At 35.4% G+C, this 20,563-nt stretch overlaps 3 protein-coding genes across 14 annotated transcripts in view; all 3 read left to right on the top strand.

Annotated features, from left to right (window-relative positions):
* Positions 1-8,721: 8,721 nt before the first annotated feature.
* Positions 8,722-12,573, top strand: LOC122313945 (beta carbonic anhydrase 5, chloroplastic-like). Of its 4 annotated transcripts, none has more exons than XM_043129288.1 (9): positions 8,737-9,206; positions 9,333-9,400; positions 10,021-10,173; positions 10,258-10,306; positions 10,435-10,548; positions 10,639-10,692; positions 11,296-11,378; positions 11,500-11,605; positions 12,018-12,573. In XM_043129288.1, exons 1-9 carry the CDS (start codon positions 9,123-9,125, stop codon positions 12,216-12,218), a joined length of 912 nt encoding a protein of 303 aa, XP_042985222.1. In that variant the 5' UTR covers positions 8,737-9,122; the 3' UTR covers positions 12,219-12,573. The 4 variants fall into 4 exon arrangements, with proteins under 4 accessions (XP_042985223.1, XP_042985222.1, XP_042985220.1 ...); XM_043129286.1 differs by having other exon boundaries at positions 8,739-9,242; XM_043129287.1 differs by having other exon boundaries at positions 8,740-9,242; positions 11,503-11,605.
* Positions 12,574-13,310: 737 nt separating this feature from the next.
* Positions 13,311-14,014, top strand: LOC122313753 (protein PELPK1-like). Its single transcript, XM_043128966.1, has one exon. It carries the CDS (start codon positions 13,412-13,414, stop codon positions 13,799-13,801), a length of 390 nt encoding a protein of 129 aa, XP_042984900.1. The 5' UTR covers positions 13,311-13,411; the 3' UTR covers positions 13,802-14,014.
* Positions 14,015-15,378: 1,364 nt separating this feature from the next.
* The window catches only part of LOC122313682 (MADS-box protein JOINTLESS-like), a 32,787-nt gene continuing 27,602 nt past the window's right edge, over positions 15,379-20,563 (top strand). For 2 of the 9 annotated variants that reach the window (XM_043128862.1, XM_043128863.1), the window contains exons 1-2: positions 15,387-15,828; positions 16,495-16,699. In XM_043128862.1, the coding sequence (XP_042984796.1) occupies positions 16,518-16,699 (182 nt within the window). In that variant the 5' untranslated portion in view covers positions 15,387-15,828; positions 16,495-16,517. Of the gene's footprint in view, positions 15,829-16,482; positions 16,700-20,563 lie in introns of all 9 variants that reach the window. The other 7 variants (XR_006243466.1, XM_043128861.1, XM_043128860.1 and 4 more) reach the window with 7 other exon arrangements.

Here is a 20,563-nt window from a genome sequence, read left to right on the forward strand (position 1 = left end):
GTACCCAAGTAAAGTTATCAGAATTAATATCAAAGTTAAGGGGTGGTAGTTATAGCGGGAGGGAAGATCGGAAACGTAGGAATGTCGCCGATCGGGGGGATAGCTGGAAATGAAAACAATGGTGGCGGCAACCTGTCATCCGGGTATGTTGGTAGGTTGGGGATGATTCCTCCTGGTCCTGGAAGTGGGGGCAGAGCTGGAAGTGCCAGGCCAGGAATTGCAGGCAAGGTCGTCGTCGGTGCCAAGAGTTTTCGAGTAGACACGGCTACATCAAGGCCCGGAAAAGACAGAGCGATGAAGAACATTAACGCCAAGGCAAAGGTACGGGAAGATGCCATGATGAACATTAACGCCAATCGATGCAGGAAGAATATTATTGCGTAAATTAAAGTTAGTTACTTTATGTGAATGTGGATTAGACAATTACTGGCTGTGTGCGCTTATATAATCGAGTAAAAGTATGTACAGATATAAATGAGGGGAGGTCTTGGCCACTGGTTTTGGTGGGTTAGATTTCATGCATTGATTGCGTGTTTGAGGATTCTTGTGTTCGGTTTTAAACAGCGTAAAATGTTGTTGTGGAATCAGGAAATTGTCTCCTCCTTTGAAGAATTAGGTCAATAATTAATGGTCATGGACTCCCACTACCCAACATAGGCAGAAAGAAAAATACATGTAGAACGGAGGCTTTCAACCAATTGACAGAGCTTGATACTAGTTATTGCAGCATTTTAATGTTATGGGTCCTTTTTCTTGTAAAATTAGTCTTATAAATTAATTTGGCTTCACTTGATACGTGATATTGTAAAATCGATTTAATTTTAAAGTAGTTTCAATGTTTAATATCGAACCACGTTACTTTATAAGTTTGTTTTGAATAATGTTAAATACATTCAATAATTATGCAAGCATCAAGTCCTCATTCAAAAAAGAACATAGTTTATTATTAAAAAATTAATTAATTTTATATACATCTTAAATCTACTCATTTTTTAAAAAAAAAATATATCACATTTGCACACTCTATGACTGTAAATATCATTTATGTTGTTGTATAGAAATTCTCTTTTTTCAAACTATATATAAAAGATATTTGGATGAAGAAATTGTAAAATCTCAGTTATTGAATGGTTTAATTAAAATATGAAAATATACCGGTAAATATTCAAATAACACTCACCTTATATATCCAAAATTCGAATAATATTTAAATTACCGCATTTATAAAATTCTTTGTATCCATAGATTTTATGAAAATAAATTCTAAATAAACTCATAATAATCATGATATTTTACAGTAAAGTAAATTACATTAATTTATATCTTATTTTCATAAAATCTTTTTTCTAAATTAGATTACAGAAGGTCCCATAGAGAAGTGAATCATGGCCAGGTTACTTGTCATTCACTGAGGATGTTAATGAGCTCAACTGTCACTTGGCAATAACTTGTTCATGAGCCCAGTGACCTTTTTCACACTCAGCCCACGTTCCACTCAAAATCTCAATCAAGCTTAATCTTATATTCATCTTGTCCCGTCAAGCCTCAAAATTATGAGCCCAAGTCTGCTTCTAATTTGGGTAAGAGAAATTATTTTCTCCCATTTCTTTTAAAAATTATTGATAAATTTAAGATTGATGTAGAAAGATTCTTAATGATAAGTCTGTTTTTATTTAAAAAGAATACGTACCCATTTTTTTTTTTTTTTATGAAAACATATTTCATTGCATTCATTTAATAAATAAAATTACAGTTGTAATTTATCAATACAAGAAAACCAGATTATAAGTCAATTAAAATATCTGTTCAGGAATTTTCCCGTAAATAAAATAACAGATATTGTCTTAATTTCTAAATCTTTCCAAAGAGAAAGAAAGCACTCTATATATACAGAATGAGATGGCCCCTCCAACCTCCAGAAAGGCGAAATACGGGGTACTACTGCTATGGACACTAAGTCCAATAGTATATTTCTACACTAATTAAACATAAAAAACTACAGTACAAAACACACAACAAAACAATCGAACTATGAGCACCGGCATGAGTTCTGACAACACACCCACTGTAGGCATCGACATCATGAGCTCAAACGGCACGAGCATCTAGCATGCATATAGACCACAACAACCTCCACAGCGAAGGCCAGCCATAACATCGTCCACCACTCTCAACCTTGCCCTAGATGAAATCAATCAGGCATCTCATCACCACACTCGTTTTGAAAACATGAAACGAAAGGAACAAAAAATCAAAAATACATCTGTAAAACCAGAGGTACAAACCACAACAACGGTTACTTTGGGAGGAGAGCTAATGGTCTATATTTGTAGATCCAAAGTCCAAGGTGCCAAAAAAGTCGAGCTATATGTCAGCAAATGTCTCCTTGGTTGCGCATGATAGGCACTCGCCGACAGAGTCTGAGTCTTTGTCCCACCCGTGCGAATTACACTCCACTTTGTATGGCACCGTGTTCTGTGGTCTTGAAGATGGATGGTTGGCCAATATTCTGGTGGGGCACGTGTTGACGTAGACGACTGGAAGACTCAATCGACGCTCCTCCCTTATTAGTCTGAAACAATTAAAACAAAAACAAAGCAAAAATGAACAATGTATAGAGCAAAGAAAGGGAGGGGAGAGAGAAAAGAGTGGGGAGCCAAAGCTCCCACCTCTTGTCCCATGTCTCTGATTTTTGGAGAAGTTTAGAGAAAATGATGAGAGTTGAGAGAGAGAGGGGGTCAGATCAGGAACCCAAAAGAATACGTACCTTAATACTATATTCAACCTTTCTCCTATAATAAAATTTAATACTTTATACCGCCAATTATCCAATTTAGAATGTAAATTGAAAAAGAGTTTTGCTACATACAAGTACAGTTGCGCACTAATCTATGTACTAATATTGATTTATTCATATTTAAAATTTAAATTAATACTATTTTCAATAAAATTTATTTTTTAATCAATTATATCATAATGGTGTATAATTGTGCTTGTAACTATATTTTTCTATTAAAAAAATATTGATGGGTTCGAACTTGCAAGATAGACAATGTACTTTTTGTTGTAAAATAACATTGTAAAATTATATGACCACATTTATCTAGTCGTCAAATGCACAGTGCGCATAGTGCCAGCATAGTACTGCATAGTAAATGGCCGACATAGCACAGTGCGCATAGTGCCAGCATAGTACTACATAGTAACTGACATAGTAAATGGCCGACATAGCACAGTGTGCATAGTGCCAGCATAGTACTGCATAGTAACTGGCCGACATAGCACAGTGTGCATAGTACCAGCATAGTACTGCATAGTAACTGGCATAGTTCCCTTTGTACGCCTATATATATCGTTGAATTCCTTAAGAAATTCATAAGTTTCATAACTTCTCTGAGTTCTATCTCTCTCTCTCTCTCCTTTTAGAAAGTTTTATAATAAATCTATCTCTCTCTTTCCTTTCCGATAGTTCTATAACACGTTATCAGCACGAGAGTTCTGACGATCTTGAAGCTAATAGTCCTCTACTTCAAGTAAGTCTTTCAATATATTTTTTCGTAGTTTTCAAAATGAATATGAAATATTAAACATACTTATGTTCCTGATTTATATATGTAGAAAATGTCAAATCTTACAAAATTGGAATTCGTTACTCTTGACATTTCTGGGAAAAATTATTTATCTTGGATCCTTGATACTGAGATCCATCTGAATGCAATGAACTTGGGAGATACAATTAAAGAAGGAAATCAAGGGTCCCTGCAGGACCGTGCTAAGGCAATGATTTTCCTTCGGCACCATCTTCATGAAGAATTAAAAACTGAGTATCTAACGGTGAAAGATCCACTTATTTTGTGGAATGATTTAAGGGAGAGATATGAACACCAGAAAACTGTAATCCTCCCAAAAGCTCGTCATGATTGGATGCACCTGAGGTTGCAAGACTTCAAGAGTGTTAGTGAGTATAACTCTGCACTCTTTAAAATTAGCTCGCTATTGAAATTATGTGGTGAAAAAGTCACTGATGATGACTTGTTAGAGAAGACATATACTACTTTTCATGCCTCGAATGTGCTCCTGCAGCAGCAGTATCGAGAGCGAAAGTTCAAGAAATATTCTGAACTTATATCTTGTCTTCTATTAGCTGAGCAAAATAATGAGCTTTTATTAAGAAATCACCAGTCACGTCCTACTGGTTCTATATCATTCCCTGAAATGAATGGTACTAAATTTACATCATTCCCAGGAGCGAATGGTGCATCTTTTCAAAGAAAAAGAGGGCGTAGACGTGGTAAGAAAAACTATAGAAGTTGAGGTCCTAGAAGTGACCACACTAAAAGGGACAATAATAGATATACACCGTACCACCAGAAGTGGTTCAACTCAGAGAAAGGCAAAAGTCCTCAAAACAAATTTTTAAAGAAAGATGAAGATGGATGCCATAGATGTGGTATGACTGGACATTGGGCTCGTATCTGTCGTACAGATAAACACTTGGTTGACTTATACCAATCTTCTATAAAAGAAAAAACAAAGAAATTTGAAACAAATTTTGCTGAACCATCATATGCTTTAGATTCTATAGATGGAGAAGATATTACAAGCCTTGATGTTTCTGATTTCTTTGAGGATTCTAGTGGTAGAGTTGATCATGAAAGTGTTCCTTTTTAATTAATGTATTTCCTTTATCTTATTATAAAATATTTTTATATTCTGCAATGTTTTGTAGTAATGAAAGTTTTATTTATTCTTTTATACTTGTTATAAATTATTGATGATATAATTTATCTGAGAATGGAAATAGAGCATCCCTGAAGGATCGCCCTAAATCAATAATTTTATTGAGTATCTCATATGAGTGATACTTGTACCAAAAACTCATTATGATTTATGCACCTGAAGTTGCATAATTGAAATTGTGGAAAGAATATATATTTGAATGAACGTCTCGAATGTGCTCCTGAAGTAGCAATATTGAGTATGCTCCTGAAGTAGTAATATGAAATGCAAACGTTCACAATATATTCTAAATTTGTGTCAGGTCTTTCAGTGACTGAGCAAAATAATGAGTTTTTTATAAGAATCATTAGTCACGTCTTACTAAATTTACATCATTCCCTGAAGTGAATGATAATAAATTTATATCATTCTATTCCCTGAAATGAAAAGAATGATGCGTTTCATTCAAAGAAACTAAGAGATTGGACGTGATAATGAATATCTTTTCGGGCCAGAAGCTCGTATTGGAAAAGCTGTAAGCTTTCTCTTTGAGATGATATTATACAAATTATTGAATCAAATATTATGATGCATCAATGCATCAAAAGGTGATATGATTCAAAATATTTGTATCTTTTAATGGTTATCTTGATCATCCAAAATCAATTATGATAAGTCGAATGATTTTCATATGGACGTCCATAAAAGAACCAGAAGATTCTTTTACTATAAAGTCTTACCACCAGAAGTGGAAAGAAAAATTTGTCAGAAGCAAATAAGATGAAATAATTCGACGTTATCTTGATTATCATATGTGAACCAGAAGTTCATATGATAATTAAATTATGGATGCAATAAGATAAAAATGTCTCATATTCGAGCTGCTAAAATCCCAGCCAGGATTGAAGTCCCTGAAGGACAATTAAGAAATTCAGCAGTCTAAAGACATGTTTAAAGGCATGTGAGACGTATTGATACAAAAGATAGAGCATCTCAAAAGAGAAAAGCACAAATAATTTGGTGCTCCTGAAGAGGCCATACCCACGAAACAAGCAATAAAGTCCATCCAGATTTTCTGTATAAAATTCTCCTATATAAACTCTTGAAGAGTACAAATCTCCTGAAGAGTGCCTCCTGAAGAGGTTTATCATGAAAATGTCTTCCCTTGAAGAGGGACAGGTACCTGAAAATAACGAGATCTCGTTACATTTCATGAATAATGGAGAAATTATGAATAGAAATAAAATCGTTGTCAACAACGTATTTCCATATGAGATGGCAATTGACATTACCAGAAGTAATGATGAAAGTGAATCAAGAATTGTCGAAGAATACGACGTAAAATATTGGCCAAATTTGAAAGAAACAATTCCTGCAGAATTGATTCACTAGTAAAATATGATGCATCGGGACTTATAGTCCAAACACCTAAAAGAGGTGATGCTTGTTGAATGTCACACGGGTATTTATAGAAAGGAAATAAAAATGTGATATATAAATCACGAGTCAGTTTCTCAATTCCTGCAGAATTGATATGCAGAATTGATATCACTAAGTAAAATGTGATAAATATTGACTTGAAGTCCAAATACCTAAAGAGGTGATTTTTGTTAAATATCAGTGGATATTTATATACATGATATAAAAAGCCTGAAGCTTTTAATATGAAAATGTGATATAGAGATTACAAGTTAGTTTCTCGAAGAAACAATATTGATATGTTTTTAAAGTGGTTGAAATCATATTGAGATTTTTATTAGCTTGAAAGTTACCGAGAGTTTGGATATGCATGATTAACTGCATATTTATATGGATAATTGGATCATGATATATATATATATATGAAAATCCCTGAAGGATAGAAAATATCTGAAACTTCTAATATGAATACATCTGGAAATATGTATTCTATCAAGTTTCAAAGATCCTTATATGATCTAAAGCAATCCAAACGCAAATGAAAACAAGCTATTATTGCAGTTTATATATATGATTTAAATGTCATTGAAACTCCAGAAGAGCTCATAAAAACTGCACATATTTGAAATATAAATCTGAAACCCTTGCGGCTTCAAGGGGAAGATGGATGATGTTATTAGTCATGAAATGCCATCTTTTAATACAATTAGTATTTCAGATTCATATTATGGGTTTGATATGAAATGTGCATTATTAAAGAAGAAATAAAGCACACAGAACATTTACCAAAAGATAGAAACACAAATATGAATATTTGTGAAATATTATTTTATTATCTTGAAACAAGAATTACAGAAATTTAAGGCACTTTGCCTCATTCTTCAAATGCTCTTGTTCTTCAAGAATCTGCATGGCATCCCTATCTAAAGCGGTGGGCAATCGAAAAGAAGATTTAAGCAAGGATTTTAAATTCCTATTCTCTTGCTTTATTGATTCTATCTTCATGTTGGACTCCAGAAGAAGTCGCTGAAGTATAGCAATATTCTCGTGGAGATCGTCAACTCCACAAGTTCTGGATTGCAGTCGCTGAGAAAATGCGACAATGGATGATGAGTATTGGGTACCGAGACTCACAAGCTCATAGATAGCTTCATTATCTGCCCTACGAGTCAGATCATTATATTGCATGATAGCACCTGTGGTAGAAGCAGGAACAGCTGATGAACGAGGTGCAGAGTACCTCATATATTGGCCATGAGAAGATCGCTGAGCCATTGCAGAGTAAAAATGCAGAAAGAGATTGCAGAGTAAAAATGCAGTATGATTACAGAAAAGTGAAGAAGATGAGATGTGAATGAAGATGAGCTGAATATCTCTTTTATAGAGAAAATTATGATACAACATCTCTCGTGAAGCAAGAGAAAAGAGACGAAATATAGCTTCATAGCTCTGCGGCGCCCGACAGCACGCCTGACAGCTAAGGCGCCTGACAGCACGCCTGACAGCTGCAGCACCTAACAGCACGCCTGACACCTACAGAGGAGTTGAAAATCTGCGGTGCTTGTCTGATCTCAAAAGGCTGGCCACCGTTTTTATTAAAAAATGAGGTTAGCGGTTTAATGTTGATGAATTCTCTACTAACTGTGTTATTTACAAGAACTCCAGAAGAGTACAACTCCAGAAGAGTAGTGATGTACAGAAAGATCCAGTTGTGATTATTTTATCAACATGGATCAAGTCCACAGTTAGTTGGATGTACAGATGCGAGTTATCTTTCAGATACACACAAGAAGATCATTGCAATTCATGAGAAGAAAGTTGAAATTGATATCAAGTAGGTACGGTCAAGTAAAAATCTGGCAGATTTATTCACTAAAGCATTACCAACTGAAACATTTAAGAAGATTATGCAGAACATTGGAATGCGGAGACTTGAAGACCTTTTATCATGCACTTTTCAGGGGGAGTAACGTCTTGAAGACTTATGCTGATTGTACTCTTTTTCCTTCGCTAAGGTTTTATCCCACTGGGTTTTCCTTTGCAAGGTTTTAATGAGGCAATCTTAAAGCATTTTACGATACACATGAATATTGTACTCTTTTTCCTTCGCCATTGGTTTTTTCCCACAGGGTTTTTCCTTGGCAAGGTTTTAACGAGACATATTCATTATATGTGGTCATCCAAAGGGGGAGTGTTGTAAAATAACATTGTAAAATTATATGACCACATTTATCTAGTCGTCAAATGCACAGTGCGCATAGTGCCAGCATAGTACTGCATAGTAACTGGCATAGTAAATGGCCGACATAGCACAGTGCGCATAGTGCCAGCATAGTACTACATAGTAACTGACATAGTAAATGGCCGACATAGCACAGTGTGCATAGTGTCAGCATAGTACTGCATAGTAACTGGCCGACATAGCACAGTGTGCATAGTACCAGCATAGTACTGCATAGTAACTGGCATAGTTCCCTTTGTACGCCTATATATATCGTTGAATTTCTTAAAAAATTCATAAGTTTCATAACTTCTCTGAGTTCTATCTCTCTCTCATTTTAGAAAGTTTTATAATAAATCTATCTCTCTCTTTCCTTTCCGATAGTTCTATAACACTTTTCCTTATTTTGTTTTTTTTTTTTTTTTTTTTAAATTCTCAATCCTATAACTATTTTATTTTATTTTATTGTAATTATTCTCTAATTAGTGTGACACTTGCTGTAGGGTTTACATCACTGTCCAACTTCATTGTGGAGAGCTTGGCTGGCCACTGAACGGAATGGCGCATACAGTTGGCCTTTTCTTCTTCTTCCTTTATCTTTTTGTTTTTTTCAAACTTCGGTTTCTCCGTCTTTCTTGGAGACAAGGGCAGCTGTTTCTTGATCCATACAACCGACGTTTGTGCCTCTTTTATGTCATTGCTTCTTCCGAATCCACCTTCTGCTACGTTCATTCCCGAATCCCCTTCAGCTTAGATTTCTCCGATGGCAGCTCCTTCACCAACTCCCTTTTATCGGCTCTTCAATTCTTCCGTGGATTCTCGCCCAACTTCCTTAAAGACAGCAACTGTTCGTTCTTGCATATACTCTCTCTCTCTCCCTGAGGTTTCCCCATTTCTATGCGGTTTTGTGATTTTCTTGTCATTTTGGTTTAACAATAAAAATTAAATAAAATAATGTCATTTTTGGCAATAGATCTTTGGTCCTAAGCTGAAATCAGGAGAAACTGAGCAGGCCCATCTGAGATTATTGACTTCTTTTAAGTAAGTTAGCTATTTTAAATTTGTTTCGTTTCCCTGCTATAATACAGTTATTCTAATTGTATTTTTAAGAACTTTGAACTGTTAATAGCTTAATATCACAAGCTGCTCACAAGCTGCCTATATGTTTATTTCTAACTTGAGGTAGAAGTTGATTTCCGATGATTCAGATTAAGATTTACCTATTCCGATAGAATTGAAAATGCTTGAATTTGATTTAATTGGTCAAATTATCTCTGTTTCAATCTCGTACTTAAATCTGAAAATTTCTACTGCAAGACTGGTGATGTAATTTTTTATTTTGTACAATGACCTTTCGTTTGTTCGAGTAAAAACCTGCCCGTAGCTATAGATCCATGGATCGCTTCTGTTGTTATAAGACTAAAGTTATGGAACACATCGTGCTGTCATTGACTAATGACTATATATATATTTTTTGAGGTTTACTAACCGGAGAGAATTGTAGATTTTAAGATCACAACTACCACACAAACCTCATCAACCTCACAGATAAAAATGTCTCCATTTCAACTTAAAGGCATCTGCAATATAATTCATTGAACTTGAATGTACAAGCACAATTTCTGTATGCTGCTTTAATTGTCCTGCTTTGATGTTTGCAGGCATTTAAAATTCAAGGCGTCAAAGGAACCTTTAGGACTGACTCAGCAACTTGACAATAGCAAGCTGGAAAGCTTGACTGAAAGTGAAAATGGGAGTGATTTGTTTGAAGATCTGAAACATCGATTTCTGAGATTCAAAAGACGTAAATTCAAGTAAGCAGCAACTATCTATGGCCTAAGGCTGTTAGGCTCTAAACCAATTAGTTTCTCCTAAAGTGACTTGTATTATCTACCCAGGGAAAACTTAGACCATTTTCAAAATCTTGCCCAAGCTCAAGCACCAAAGGTGATAACTTTTTTCTGTTTTACTTCTAATGTAGAGAACATCTGGATGGACAAACTTTGGTTTCCCCCAATTTATTTTCTGAAGTGTCAGGATAGGTAGCCTGTTGAAACTAACTAGTTGCAGAACAGTTCATGATTATTGCTTGTGCAGACTCTAGGGTTTGCCCCTCAATTATCCTGGGTTTTCAACCTGGAGAAGCGTTTATGGTCAGAAATGTTGCAAATCTGGTGCCCACATTTGAGGTGCATATTTCATTGGATGTGGTTTATTTTGAAGTTCTACTCCCAGCAGAATACAGTGTTTTTCCCTTCCTTTTTCTTTTGTGTGTGCAGAGTGGACCCTCAGAAACAAATGCTGCATTAGAATTTGCTGTAAATTCTCTTAAAGTAAGTATTTCATACCTAGATTTCTAGCAAATAGGCTTCTTTGATCACGTCTTTTGTATCCTGGAGAGTCTATTATCAATAAATTATTATTTTTTTAATGACGGGGGAACCAACCCATGGCAGAGCCCTTGGGACGCACCCATGGAACCTAAACCCCTGGGGGGATTGATCAATAAAATGCTCTAAATACTGTACTCGTGTGAAATAATGGTCAGTGATGACTGTAATTCTTATGTAACTTTTAGCAGTGCATTTGCATAAGAGAATGAACTTGTGACTGCAAGGGAAAAAAATCGGGGAAAAAAGAAATATATTGTGCTATTATAGAGTCTTAGTTAGGAACACAAATTCAAGCACCAAAATCTGTTGAAGTCATGAACATGAACCTTTAGTCAGCTTCCTGTACGATGGATTTGCTTTTAAACTCAAGGAATCTTAATTCACTGGCTTAATTCACTCTATGCTGGCATCTTAAATGCAAAACAATATGGACAATTATACAGCCACAAAGTCTGGAGGTATTTTTTTTTCCCTTTTCATACTTATCGAAAAAATCTTTCAAAAGTTCCTATACTGAGTGCTGAATGATAATTCCGATTGCAGGTCGAAAACATATTAGTCATTGGCCACAGCTGTTGCGGAGGCATTCATGCACTTATGAGTATGGAAGATGAAGTAGATTCAAGGTAATTGATACAACACCACTCTTTTTCTTACTAGTTCTGCGTGCACCATTTTCTACTATATAGTATTAGGCATAGATGACAGTGCATACATGTTTTTATGTGGCCAAACTCTTCCATACAGTAGCTTTATTAGAAGTTGGGTTGTTGTTGGAAAGAACGCAAAGTTAATCACAAAGTCTGCAGCTTCCAACCTAAGCTTTGACCAGCAGTGCAGACACTGTGAGAAGGTAGTTTCTTTCATCCTTAATTAGAATATCAAATCCCATGGTATGAATGCTTGATAGATCAAATATTCACCTTTTTATGATTATTATAAAAATTCCCTTTACTCCCGGGTTAGAAGTGGGGCTAAAACTACTTGCACAAATTCATGCCATATGATAGGGGCCAGAATACAAGTCAGTTGCTAAAAAAGTGAGGCTAATCCTACCTCTATGAACGTTGCGTCCATAACTGTCCACATCTTGTAAGAGCTGGGGTCTTTCTGTATGAGCCATTTGTTCAGAGAATTGTGCAACTAGAACAGCTCATCTTACTACATGAATCACTCAGAAATTTTAGGTCAATATACCAGATTCATAAGAAGTTACTGTATGTTCAGTGATGAAGCCTCTTACATTCTGTAAAATTCTATTACAGGAATCAGTCAACCACTCCTTGTTAAACCTGCTCACTTACCCATGGATTGAAGAAAAAGTGGCTGAAGGAGCTCTCTCTGTGCATGGTGGCTACTATGACTTCATCGATTGTACATTTGAGAAGTGGACACTGGACTACAAGGCAAGCAACAGGGAGAAACATAGCAGATTTGCAGTAAAAAACCAGTTTTATTGGTGCTGAATCTGGTGAAGAAAAAATAGCGATTTAGCTGATTTCTGTTTCTGCCTGAAGATTGAAACCGTAAAAATGTAAATGAGACACTAATTGGGAACCTATTGTAAAAAATCTGTGCCTGCTTGGCTGAAGGATTTGCTGCATTTTTAGTTGTGGGAACTAGATTCTACCACTAGGTTTCTCATTCTGAATCTGTAAAATTAGATATCTGTCTTCCCCACAAAGCATTGGCAAACATGTGGGAAGCGAACAACATTATCCCTTCAAGATTCTCGAGACACGTTACAAACTTTTGGGAAAATTATTGAACTTTATTACCCCTGGGGTTTTAATACAGAAGTTGTTTCTTTTTCCTCACAAATAGCAGCTTAATTTTACCATTCACTCTCTACTTTTGGGTCTAGCTTTCGAAGTTAGGCCTCTGCTTATTCGAAAAATAAAAGGCAACGATTAGCCTATGGCCCATATCTTGAGGTGGGCTTTACGCAATACGCAAGCCAATTCTATATCGAAAGCATTTTCTTATTGGGTCTATCACGAGGCTTCAATCTGAGCCCCTTTTCCATCTTAAGAAAATCTTCTTGTCATTCTCACATTTCACATACTACACTTATTTTATTTTATTTTTTATTTTTTTTATAATAAATATGTAGTGTGTGGATGATAAATAGAATAATTTAATTAGTTTAATAAGAATAAAAAAAATAAAAAATAATATTTTAATATATAAAGTGTGTGGTGTGAGATGATGTGTAGCATTTCTCAAAGAAGTAGAATACTGAACATTTATATATTTGCTTGCCATGAATTGACTAGCGTAATATAAAAATACTAATTCCTTACTGTCACACGATTCGCTCAACTGCCGAAAGGAATCAAATTCCTTATGTCGAAAAGGCAATAAATAAAAGCTTCAGCAGTTGAAAAGTTTCGAGTAATCTGATTCTGGTACCCACATATGTTATACTATAAAATGATGATGATCACGGAACTTGTACACGTTGCATATAGGTAAGAAGTTGAACAAACTACAGCAAAACTTTCTCACCAACCAACCCATTCTGCCCTACCTCCCCTTCTATTAAAACCCTTGGCCTATGAAGCATTGTCATTGTGCCAAGAAAACTCAACACCCTTTGCAAAAGAAAAAAGAGCTGCCATTCTTATCTGTCTTGGAGTGTCTTCCATCTGTTCCAACAATGGCTCAAGACCGCCTCCCTTCTTGCTCTATTTCACAGCTGCTGCTCGCTGCTATGTTATTGATGAGCTGCAGCACAGTCCTGGCAGGGGCTCGACACCTTTTGCAGGAACCGTTGCCGAAGATACCAGAGCTTCCTAAGCCTGAGTTGCCACCACTTCCCGATTTGCCAAAGCCTGAGCTGCCAACTTTGCCGAAGACTGAACTGCCACCATTACCAGAAATCCCGACTTTGCCTAAGCCTGAAATCCCGACTGTGCCGAATCCAGAAATGCCAAAATTGCCTACTCTTCCTCATCTCCCTGACCTTCCAAAGCCCCCAGTGCCAACCATCCCAACACTGCCCAAGGATATTCCCATGATCCCTACTCACTCATCCAACAATCCCTGAACTGTTACTCTTTGAGCATCATTCTCTTATTCAATGCCTGCTTGCTTGGCTTGGACTTTAGTAGAATTCATTCCGACACTTTCTTTGTGTTCCGCTGATCTATATTGTCTCTTGTGTTAGTTTGTTTCCATGCACCAGATATTGGTACTCCTGTTGGACTGTACTACATATATTGTCTTTGGTTGATTGTAATGTTCATTTGAGTTTGGTTTACTTTGTGCTGCACTACCATATTGATTATCTACTGGTCTTCCGCATGCTTTCCAAATAATAATAATAACAATAACAATTCAATCTAAATTCGCCAATATTGAGATAATGTCGACCATTTTTTATTTTCCAATGTGCAAATGATCAGAAAAAGATGCCCCTCAGCTCCATCCACAAATGGAGCAAACACCATTGACTAAAATAGTGCATGTCTTGAAGGGCTTTAAGTCCTCTAAAATCTCAAGTACATATAATTATATATCATGAATTCTCCCGGTCATGACGAATAGTACTGGTTGTATACAGATCATGCCAACACATGAAACTAACATAACAAACAAGACGCTCTTTTCCTTTTTATTTTTTCTGATTAATCATCATCTGGCTAAACTATTATAAGCTAATTAATGGAATTTTATAGTTTTCTTTTGATGAACATAATCTCAAACATGGCTAAGAGTATATAACTCTACAGTACTAGATATGTCTACATTCCATCTTCTTTCTCGTAACTTATTATTTGGCCAATACTTGGAACAGAAATAGATCTACATTGACTAAATCTATTTTTTTTAAGATAAATAGTTATCTTATGAAATAACTCAATAAATAGTTATTTCATAAGATATTTTATAAAGAAAATGTAAAGGAAGAAATAAATGCAATTTAGATGTTAAAATGAGTAATTGAGTTGAGTTATAAATAATAATATTTTATATAATTTATTGAGATAGATTTAAATTTTTTAAATTAAAAAATATAAAAAAATTGGGTACGGTTTTAAAAATATAATAAATCTTATTAATAATTCATTTAAAATAAATTAAAAGGCATTGAATCTAATTCACCAACCAAACACAATCTCAGAAAAGTCGCGTAATGGCCCAGGCCGTACTTAAAGTAGTCGATTATTATTTAACTATGAATTGAAAACAAAACACAGATAAAAGTTAATTGAAATGGAGAAAATTTAATATTTGTGGGTTTTTTGGTTTTTTTGCATTAATTTCTAAAGAGAGAATATTTTTTTAAGTTAAAGAAAAGATAAAAAAAAGAAAAGAAAAGAGAGAAATATTTCTTTATTCTTATTTATTAGTTTTTTTTATAACTTCCAAATGAGGACTGTGGTGGGAGACACGACGGGTACGAGGGTACCAGCATGCCATGATTTCTGTCAGCGATGGGGCCTGGCCATTTGTACGAAAAGCAACAATCACCATATAAAAATAAGAATAATCCCATTAAATAAAAGAGAAAAGAAAAAAGTCATTTTCATATGTTCAGAACTCACTCACGATTTCAAGATTTTATATAATCTACGACTATGGATGCTCCCCGCATCCCTTTCACTTTTTTTCATCACTTGACTTATACGAATACGAATAGAGATTTCCAAAAGATGAGAAACCCTGGCCTCTGTTTGGCCACATAAGGATTCTTACTGTTTTTGATCTCAGGACGCATTTAGGATGAGAGGTTGGTCCCAGAAAACAAAAACAGAAAGAAAAAAAGAGAGAGAAAATGGGTTTAATCTTGTTCTCATTCTCAAACACAGGCTCTCTCAACCATTGGTGGCAATAACCCATTGGTGGCATCTTGTATCTGATACTGCTGTCAACAGCGCTACAAACGACAACGACCTTGAAAAGTAAGGAAGGAAAGAAAGATAAGTGCAACGATGAGATATGACACCAGTTGATCTCTATATCTCCCACCACTATACTCTTTGCAATTTGTGAACTCAATGAGCTTGGTTTCCTAGGGTTCATTGGTATCCTTCTTCTTCACCGGCCCCCACGGTATTGCTGCAAATTAGGGTTGGTTTCAGATTTGTGGTTACATTTGCCAAAGTTCCGCGCTTTGTCCCCCCCCCCCCCCCCCCCCCCCCCCCCCTCTCTCTTTCTTTTTTGCAAAACCCATGTTTCTATTTTCGTCTATTGATCTTCCCCTACATATCAATCTCTCTCTCTCTCTCTCTCTCTCTCTCTCTCTCTCTCTCTCTCTACGTTTTCCATTTAAGGAAATGCTTTCTTACTAGAAGACTTGTGGGGGATCTGCTGGATTATCGACTTTTTGTGTGAAGAGTAGCTTTGATTTTGTTATTTCCCTTCTTAATTTTTTGGGATTGAAAATCAAGTTTGATTCTTTATGATTATACTGTGTGTGTGGAAAAAAACTGGTTATTTTGCTGTCACTTAGATTTTGTGTAAAGGTTACTTCTTGCTTCTTCTTCTTTTATGATTTTCTTTATGATTCACATTCCAGATCCTCGATTACTTTATGAAAGAAAATTACCCCCCTTTGGTGCAAGTACAGTTTTGATCTCCCCTATACCATCTGATTCAAACCTATTGAGACTTGATCTCTTTCGTATTTTTCTATACGTATCATTTTGTGCGTCTCTTTTAAAAATTTTCCATTTAAAAGCGACCTCTTTCCGGAATACTAGTTTGGACTAACAATTTGATTAGTGTGATGTATAGGGTCGGATGATTTTTCCGGGAAAATGACGAGAAAGAAAATTCAGATCAAGAGGATCGATAACACGACGGCCAGGCAGGTAACTTTCTCTAAGAGGAGGAGGGGGCTGTTTAAGAAGGCTCTGGAGCTCTCGACTCTCTGCGATGCTGAAATAGGACTCATAGTCTTTTCTTCTACTGGAAAACTCTTCGACTACGCCAGCTCAAGGTTTTTCTCTATCTCAGCAACCTTTCTACTTATAGAAAAGCAATATAGTTTCTTCTTATAGCAAAATAACCGTTTACACGTTTAGATCTTCTCGTTCATGCTTTTATCACTTCCGGAAAGCCACGAAAGATCCCTTGACCAAGTAACAGGATTAAACTAACTAGACGAATGCCTGAAACAATGCAGTATATATATATATATATATCTACATGTGAAACCTCAAATAAAGAGAAAAAAGTACTAGAGAATCTTACGGTTTCTGCAAATTACATAGAGCCCAGTTTCCATGCGGGATAGAAAGAGAGAGACGCTAATGCCACCCATAAGGGTTTGACGTGTGTTGCTGCTACTTATTCTGCGGTGCTAGCTAGAAGCCAACTATTTTTTTTTTCCTTGTGATATTGCTAATTACTGCCTACTAACTTATAATTAATACTTGATTTTCCCCATGCATGTTTAGTGTAACATTAAATTACTGTAAAACTTCAGTAGACGTTTCAAGTTTTTCGTTAATGAATCAAATCACGAGTATTTGACGTTTGTCTTTTTGTATTTCCTCCTAATTCAATTCACTTATGTTGTCCTAGCTACTAATATGTTGACTAAATATCTATACGAACGTCTTCATAAAATATAGAGTATCTATGTATATCCAAATGAATGATATCATGATGGGCCGATGTATAAGAACATATTTTGGAATTAGAACATTTGGTTTAGATCAGTTGCATTAACTGACACCAATGTTCCGGGCTATTCACAAAGAAAACCCGAGGCCTAGCTAGCTATATATAGGCATTGCAAACAGAAGTGGAGTGATGATTTCATGAGTTCGACAAAGCAACATGAAGTCCAACCTCATCATATTCTAATTATCGCTTTTGGTAAAGAATTATTCAGAAAGCAATCTTCAAACGAAATGCAAGTGAAAAGTACGTGCTTTTTAAACATAAAGAGATTATTCATCTTTATAATGAAGCCAAGTGTTGCATGTCTTCTTGACATCCTCAATTAATGCATGTCCTATATATTTAATTGCAATTAGCTTCTTGTTTAGGTTTGAGCCTTCTTAATAATTAGTGCCTTTCCTGTGTTTTATAGTCATATGCACATGTTAACATCATGAATTAGTTTGAGAACTATTCACTAATGCATGCAAAAATCGAGTACTTCCAAGCTAATTTTTTAGGATATGAGATTTTGGGGAGAAATTTATACTAGCTATGAACCTGCATATATAGTTTCCTAGTGCAGAAAGGTCATCTCCCTTGCAATTCGTAGTTCTACTATTTTTCATTGTCATATATATTAATTACTGATGCTGCATGCTTGGTTCCCAAACTGTTCTGTGGTACCTATATTAGTCGTGCTTTCCGATATATCTACCGAATCATGATCATCATTGAATGAAAAATCCTACTCCTCTTGAAGCCCATGATCATGACCATATCTAAAGAAACATACCTATCAAAAAGACATATATCTCATGAAGAAACATAGCCTTCGTTAGTTACACTGGAATCAAACTGCATTTGCCCACATGCAACCGTAAACGTCCTCCAACTGAAGGCTCTATATGACCAAATATGATTGCTAGGAATTTTACTAATTAGGAGTATTAAAACTCTACTTATAGATAGTCCATAAGTTAGATCTAGCAATTTTGTAAGTGCCAAGTCACATTGGTTTTCCCTTTTCGAAGTGGAACTTAGTTTTATTATGCTTTAAAAAGGTTTTGTAAAAAGTATTGACTAATTTAGACTAAGCGCGCCGGAGATCGATATGACTAATGTTTTCTTTGGATCCTTGATAACTGGTTTCATAGGAGGATATTATTGTTCTATTATGATTTTAGAAAGTTCGATAAAAACATTGACCATTTTAGACAAAGCGGGCAAGCATAGATATGGCTAATGTTTTCTTTGGATCCGTAATAATTGGTTTCCTATGAGGATATTATTAAAACTCTTTGACTACTAATATATAGGTGATTAGGGCTGTAGAAAGAAAAAGAGCTAATATCATCATGCCAGCGTAGACCACTTTGGATGTTGAACTTTGAAGGATGATAGAATGTTACGATCATAAAAGTACTAATTAAGTACCACCGATAAAAAAAAATACTAAGTACGACATTGGTTCCTTACTGAGTAAAAAATGGAGCTTTATAATAATTTTAATGAGCTCCAATTGCAACCTTGAGGAGTACTAGTCTTATGAAAGTATAAACACGTGCGTGGATATCACTTTCTTTGGGTTGTTAACATTATGGCAAATGAGAGATATAACAATAATTTTGTTTTCCTTTTTTAGGTAAGACTATATATATATAACAAAGTTTCTATTAATTAACAGCCAACGTATGCACTAGATCCTTTTGGTTACTTTCTTCTCAAACTTGATCAAGAGAAGAAAACTAGTACTTCTAAGACCCCGAATTTAGTACAAAATAGTAGTGAGTGAAATTTCTTATTGTTTAATAGGGAGAAGTTTTTGCAGTTTATAATTACTCCAATGGTCTACAATTATAACCTTAACTAATCTTTTTAAAGTATAATACTAGATTTGGCTTGGACTTTTCTTGAGTCCTTACAAATGGTATTATAGATAAATTTCAGACAGAAATATGGGATTTGAGCTATGTTACCTACAATTGAATGATCTAAGAACAATGGATTTGAGCTATGCCACCTACAATGGAATGATTTAAGAACAATGTTAAGGATTTAGAGGAATTGTAAATCTTTTTTTTTTTTTTTTAATAAGTAAACCATTATATTGATATGAATAGGTATAATCTAAGTACATAAGATGGTATATATAAGGTCACACCTATTTAGAGAGAAGCAATAGAAACAAGAAAATCATGAAAATAAAGACCACGAAAATCTACAGTTATAGCTCAAAGAAAAATAGTACTAACAAAAAATAATCTAAGTTCTTCTAGTGAGTGCTCATTGTCTTCCAATGTCCGGTCATTTCGCTCCTTTCATATGCACCACGTGATACAAATCAGGGCCATTTTCCACACTATTGAGATTTGTGGGAGACCTTGTATATTCATCCCACTGGCCATGAGCTCTGTCACTGTGGTAGGCATAACCCAAGCTAAGTCCATTCTATTAAACACTTCATTCCATAACATCCTGGCCATCTCACAATGCAACAGTAAATTATCCACAATTTCACCAGTTTTGCTACACATGTAACACCAATCTACGATGATCACCATATATCTCTGTTGATTATTTGTCATCAAGATCTTACCTAATTCTGTTGTCTGTACAAAAAATAACCCTTTGGGAGGTGTCTTGTTTTACCATATCTTTCCCCATGGGAATTCCGTATTTTGTGATTGTGTAAGAGACTTATAGAAAGAGAAAATCGAGAATGTACCTATAGCGGTGGGAATCCACCACATCTTGTCTGCTCCTTGGGTTCTTGGCATCATGGTGTATAGAAGACCAAAGAACTCCTCAATGCTGCCAACTTCCCAATCTTGGTTGACTCTAGTGAAATTCACGTTCCACTGGACTAGGTCCCTAGATAAGTCCATGCAATTAACCATTGATGCGTCTTTCTCACTTGCAATCTTAAAAACTGATGGAAATGAATCCTTTAAGACTTGGTCTCCACACCATAGGTTAGTCCATAATTTTATTCTAGATCCATCACGCAACACCATTCTAGTATGCTGATTAAAGACCCCCCACCCTTTTCAAATGTGTTTCCAAACACCCATTCCATAAATCCTGTGAACCTCTCTAGTGCGCCCACCCCTTCCCCCCAAAAAAATTTGCAATTCATCACTGACTTCTATAGGGCTTCTGATTTAGTATTATATCTCCACAACCACTTTCCAAG

This window comes from Carya illinoinensis, chromosome 6 (genome assembly GCF_018687715.1).
Source record: "Carya illinoinensis cultivar Pawnee chromosome 6, C.illinoinensisPawnee_v1, whole genome shotgun sequence".
In the NCBI taxonomy this organism is placed as follows: domain Eukaryota; kingdom Viridiplantae; phylum Streptophyta; class Magnoliopsida; order Fagales; family Juglandaceae; genus Carya; species Carya illinoinensis.